This window comes from Nyctereutes procyonoides, unplaced genomic scaffold (assembly GCF_905146905.1).
Source record: "Nyctereutes procyonoides isolate TBG_1078 unplaced genomic scaffold, NYPRO_anot_genome, whole genome shotgun sequence".
Classification (NCBI taxonomy): Eukaryota; Metazoa; Chordata; class Mammalia; order Carnivora; family Canidae; genus Nyctereutes; species Nyctereutes procyonoides.
Genome location: NW_026575133.1, coordinates 1,597,984 through 1,604,054, shown reverse-complemented (window position 1 = coordinate 1,604,054; position 6,071 = coordinate 1,597,984). Strand labels below are relative to the sequence as shown.

The 6,071-nt window shown below is 45.6% G+C and overlaps 1 protein-coding gene across 2 annotated transcripts in view; it reads left to right on the top strand.

Annotated features, from left to right (window-relative positions):
• Nucleotides 1-125: 125 nt before the first annotated feature.
• Nucleotides 126-6,071, top strand: part of ALDH18A1 (aldehyde dehydrogenase 18 family member A1) — a 46,686-nt gene continuing 40,740 nt past the window's right edge. For both annotated transcript variants that reach the window (XM_055300611.1, XM_055300610.1), the window contains exons 1-2: nt 126-321; nt 3,767-3,882. In XM_055300611.1, the coding sequence (XP_055156586.1) occupies nt 3,795-3,882 (88 nt within the window). In that variant the 5' untranslated portion in view covers nt 126-321; nt 3,767-3,794. The remainder of the gene's footprint in view (nt 322-3,766; nt 3,883-6,071) is intronic.

Below are 6,071 nucleotides of genomic sequence, written 5' to 3'. Positions count from 1 at the left end.
CCCTAGCGCGGCGAGGACGTGCGCCGCGAGCTGCGAGCCCCGCCTCCCGGCGTCGGGCCCGGGCGGGCGGGGGGCGCCGCCACGTGGAGCGCAGCCGGGATTCTCCACGGCGCCTACGCTGTTGCCGCGGCGTGGCTCCGGCTCGGCCCTTCGCCCCACGTCAGCAGCGGAGGCCCCGCGGCCTGCGTTTACTCCAGCGCCGCTGACGTAACGTCATCTTGCGGGACGTGGACGGAAGAAAAAGGGGAGTACGCCGGCGCCAGACTCTGCCCGGCGTGGAGCGCGGACCGGGCGGCGGGGCCGGGCGGCGGCGTGCAGCAGGTACGTGGCGGCGTGGCGCGGCGCCCGAGCCTCCGCGGGGGCTGAGGGGGCCGAGGGGCGCCGGCCCGCGGCGGGGTGAGGGGGCCGAGGGGCGCCGGCCCGCGGCGGGGTGAGGGGGCCGAGGGGCGCCGGCCCGCGGCGGGGTGAGGGGGCCGAGGGGCGCCGGCCCCGCGGCAGCGGCCTGAGCGGCCCGGGCGGGGAGGCCCCGGGGCCGAGGGGCTTGGGGTACCTGACCTCGGCGGCCACCCTTGGTTTCTCCCACGTGGAGGAACTAGTCCCGGTGGAGGCCTGACGGCTCGGTGGATCCCTTCCCGGGAGTCCGGCGTCAGCAGCTTCAATGCACCTGCCTCGCCGCCGGTGATGATGGACCGTGGTTTGTAACCGGCCACACGCCCGACGCGCAGCGGCCTGTGTGCGGCCCCTGCGGCCCGCGCGGGCTTTCGTGACCCGCTCGTTCAAAAGCAGGCCCCCAGGGCTGCCCAGGTGGCTCAGGTTCTTGATGGCAGGGTCCTGGGATCCAGCCCCCAGGCAGGCTCCCTGCTCGCTCTCTGCCCCTCCCCTCCACTTGTGCGCTCTCGCTCTCGCGCTCTCCGTCTCAAATAAATAAAATCTGTAAGAAAAAGGGGGAAAAAAAAAAAAAAAAAGCAAAAACCAAGCCCCCAGCAGCGGGGTAGTTGGCTCACAGAGTCGCCCTTTGCAATGTGGCACACGGTCGAGTAGTACGTGCGTGGCACGCCAGGGCTCCCCCAGGCTCCCCCACCCCCATCATTATTCTGCTCTGAGGCCGCCAGATTTATCACCCCATCTTTCTCTTTTGAGTGGCGAACCGTATACCAAGCCTGTGGGTCCTGGGTGAGGTTTGTTGGGACTAAAGTTAGTTCTTTGTCCAAATCAGTAATATAAAGGCATTCTGTTTAAAACGAGTAAAAGAAGTACTTGGGAAACGGCCTGAGTCAAAACATGGAAACTTTTTTCAACTGATGACATCCAGTCTAGACACACACACAGCCTTTGCTCCCTAGAATCAGCCGTCTGCGTTTTGAGAGCATAATAAACTCTGGCACGAGAACCATTCGTTGCAGTCAGAGGTTGTATAGTGCAGGGGAGAGGCCAGGAAGGCTTAGTTTCTAGGTGAGTCTTGAACCTAACAAGCTAGTGACCTTGAGCATTCAGAGCTGTCAGTTACTCTTACTTAGATAAGAGAGATGAAAACAAGTATAATTTGTAATTATATACATTTGAGAATATATTGAATTCTGTGCCTGTGACACATCCTAAAGGAAATAAAGAGAAAGTTGTAGGCATTAGTGCCCAAAAGAAGGAGCACAGCTGACATTTGTTGAGCATTTGTTATACCCAAGCATTCCATGCATTGTCTCATTTAATTCTCAAAATAATCCCACGAGGCCCTTACTGTTATTATCCCTCATTTACAAAAGAGGAAACTGAGGCTTAGAAAGATTCAGTAACTTACCAAAAGGCACACAGCTAGCAGGTGCAGAGCTGGAACCCAAATTTGCCCAGCTCCACAATCCAGGTTCCCTGTCCCATTTACCATGCTGTCAGTGGGAAGTTTATAATCCAGGTGGAAAAAGTGACAGTAACACATGAACCAGTTAAAAGCTAACCTGTAGGATTAAATCCAATTCTGAATGCTAGAGCTGCTGAGAAAGTTTTCTTGAAGGAGATAGAACTAGAGTTTTAGTGTTAAAATTTGATTATTTTACCCTTTTGGTGTTCCTTTTGGAGAATTGATATGTAAATATTTGCTATAGTAATATACTAAAGGAATATATATAAGTAGCACACAAAGAGGAGGACCTATGCCCTCCTTAAATGTCGTGCAGATAATTTTTTCTTGCGGTCTTAATGGCTGTCACAAACTGAAGTCAACAAAGTCGGCACTTAACACTTTCTGTTGCCTATGGGATGACATGTCTTTTACAACAGATGTATCCTGCCAATCTCTTCTCTCCCCTTTCTATGCCTTTGTGCAGTATAAATTGAAGAGCAATACATGCCACTCCTTATTTTTCTTCACTATGGGGCTAACTGCTAGTCTCTTGAGACACTTTAAGAGGATTGGAATATGTTTACCAATCCATAGAGCAAAAGTTAAAAAGAAGCTTGTAAGCAGAGGGTGCAGTATTTTTCTTATCTTGTGAAAACAGCAATGTCTCTGTGGCATGAGAGCTGCAGTAATAAATGGCTTATTCTCTTGTGCATATATAGGAGAGAGCCCCCTACTTTTTTGTGAAATAAAGTATTCTTTATCTAGAGCCTCAAGTTTAAGCCAGAAAATGCCTGTAACCACCATATTCCCAATGCAGGTTTCTAGCCATGTACACATCCTCTCTTACGAGGATGTACCCATAGTCATTTAAGATCCAGCCATTTGCACGCATTGCACTCCCTCCCAGGAATGCAAGAGTGTGCTTTAGATTCCTGTGGGCAGGGGCAGCCCGGGTGGCTCAGCGGTTTAAGCGACGCCTTCAGGCCAGGGCCTGATCCTGGAGTCCCACATCAGGCTCCCTGTATGGAGCCTGCTTCTCCCTCTGCCTGTGTCTCTGTCTCTCTCTTTGTCTCTCTCTCAGGAACAAATAAATAAATAAATAAATAAATAAATAAATAAATAAATAAATAAATAAATAAATATTTAAAAAAAAGAAAAAAGATTCCTGTGGGCAGCAGGAAGAAAGATGACAGTAACCTGTGGCCTTTCATTTCCATCCTCTTCTTGTGTCAGCAAGAGTGAAACAGACATTTCAAATATACAGTTTCAAAATAAATAAAACAAAAAATAAAATAAAAATAAATATATGGTTTCAGAGTTCTTTGGGGAGGTCATAGCAGGAAGGTGGAGATGGCCGCTTATTGGATATTGGATGTGTTTTTTGTTTGAGACTCTCTAATGGCATAGGAATTGTAGTAAAGATTTAGTATCAATTACAGAAACATTGTACCTTAGCTTTTTTTTTTGTCACTCAGAATATTTATAATCCTTAATTGTCATTTGCTTGCATGAAAACTGAGGAGGTCCTAGGAAAGGAAGGATAGAGTTGGAACCTGGGAAGGAGCCATTTTTTTTTTAAGATTTTTTTATTAATTTATTTATGAGCGACAGAGGGAGGGGGTGGTGCAGAGACACAGGCAGAGGGAGAAGCAGGCTCCATGCAGGGAGCCTGACGTGGGACTTGATCCTGAGTCTCCAGGATCATGCCCTGGGCTGCAGGCGGCGCTAAACCGCTGCGCCACCGGGGCTGCCCTGAAGGAGCCATTTCTTGTCTCTCTCTTTTCTATATATGGAGCAGGTGAGAATGTCCCTATACAAAGGAGTTTGGAGCAGAAGACTCCCATTTTTACTCTGAGAGTATGAGGAAGTGGGAGAAAACAAAGTTAATTGCCTATTATTTTCATTTTCATCTTTTAAAAATGTGTTCTACAGATACTTTGATCAGTGACCACATCACAGGATGTTGAGTCAAGTCTACCGCTCCGGGTTCCAGCCTTTCCACCAGCGTCTCCTACCTTGGGTCCAATCCACAGCCCTCTCCAGATCTCGTATGTACCATAGGAAACTTAGAAGTATGTGGAAAGTTTGGAAGTGTGTTTCAAACAAGGCTTTAAAGGAGAAAAAAAGTAATTTGGCAGAATTGGACAAAGACAGTAAGCAAGGAAGCAGCTTAATGATGAAATGCTCTGAGTGTATTTATCAATAAAGTGAAACTTTTGGAGGTGATAGCTTTATGGTATTGACTGTGGTGGTGGTTTATAGGTATATGCTTACCTACAGAATTATCAAACTGTACACATTAATTTTATACAGCTTTTTGTATGTCTAATTTAAAATTTTAGAAGTTTTGTTTTTTTAAGATTTTATTTATTTATTCATGAGAGACAAGAGAGAGAGGCAGACACACAAGCAGAAGGAGAAGCAGGCTCCCTGTGGGAAGCTCAAAGTTTTTCAAATAAGATGTTACTTATATTCATTTCCTCAAAGTTTTTTACAGGCTATTTTTGTTCGTTATTTGTTTTTATGGTTAAGTTTTAATTTTGAGACCACTGTAGATTCATGTGCTGTTGTAAGAGCTAATTCAGAGACATCCCTTAGGCCCTTTACATATTCTTCCAGTATATCATTCTAGATACTGACATTGATATAATCAAGATAAGAACATTTCGGGATCCCCGGATGGCTTAGTGGTTTAGTGCCTGCCTTCGGCTCAGGGCATGATCCTGGAGACCCGGGATCGAGTCCCACGTCAGGCTCCCTGCATGGAGCCTGCTTCTCCCTCTGCCTGTGTCTCTGCCTCTCTCTCTCTCTCTCTTTCTCTGTCTCTCTCTCTCTCTCTCTCTGTATGTCTCTCATGAATAAATAAATAAAATCTTAAAAAAAAAAAAAAAAAACATTTCTACCACTACAGGATCCTTTAGTTTCCTCTTTTGACTATCCCTCTCCTCCCCATCCCTAATGCCTGGCAACCACTAATCTGTTCTCCATTTCTATAATTTTATAATTTCAAAAAATGTTATATAAATAAGTCATACAGTATGTGGTCTTTGGGGATGGGTTTTTTCCTCAGCATTATTCTCTGAAGATTCATCCAAGTTGTGTGTATTGATTGTTTCCTTTTTTATTACTCAGTAGTATTTAATGTTATGGGTATACCACAGTTAGTATAACCATTCACTCGTTGAAGGGCATCTGGTTGTTTCCATTTTTGACTGGTAAGAATAAGGCTGCTATGAGCATTTGTGTACAGGATTTTTGTATGGGCATAGTTTGCATTTCTCTGGGATAAATGCCCAAGAGTTCAATTGCTGGGTCATATAGTAGTTGCATGTTTAGTTATATAAGAAACTACCAAACTTTTTTTTGCAGAATGCCTGTACTATTTTTTTTTTTAAGATTTTATTTTTAAAATCTTTTAAAAAGGGGGGGGGGGATCCCTGGGTGGCTCAGCGGTTTAGTGCCTGCCTTTGGCCCAGGGCGTGATCCTGGAGTCCCGGGATCGAATCCCATGTCAGGCTTCCTGTATGGAGCCTGCTTCTCCCTCGGCCTATGTCTCTGCCTCTCTCTCTCTCTCTCTCTCTCTCTCTCTCTCTCTCTTTCTCTCTTTCTTTCTTTCTTTCTTTCTATCATGAATAAATAAATAAAATAAAATCTTTAAAAAAAAAAACAAGATTTTATTTATTCATGAGAGACACAGAGAGAGAGAGAGAGGAGAGAGAGAGGCAGAGACACAGGCCAAGGGAGAAGCAGGTTCCATGCAGAGAGCCCGATGCGGGACTCGATCCTGGGTCCCCAGGATCACACCCTGGGCTGAAGGCGGTGGCAAACCACTGAGCGACCCAGGCTGCCCTTTAAAAAAAAAAAAAAAAAGATTTTATTTATGCCTGTACCATTTTGTATTCACCCCAGCAGTGTATGAACAATCTGCTTTCTCTTCATCTTCATCGTTTGATGTTGTCACTCTTTGATTATGACTATTGTGATAGGTGCGTAATACCACCTCACTGTGGTTTTAACTTGCTTTTCACTAATGGCTAATGACGTTGAACATCTTTTCACCTGCTAGTTGGCCATCTTTATATCCTCTTTAGTGAAATGTTTCTTTCTCATCTTTAATTGAATTGTTTGGCTATTTTACTGTTGAATTTTTAGAGTTCTTTCTCTTCTAGATACTAGTCCTTTACAGATACGTGTTTTGAAAGTATGTTCTCCCAATTTATGGCTTGTCATTTCATTC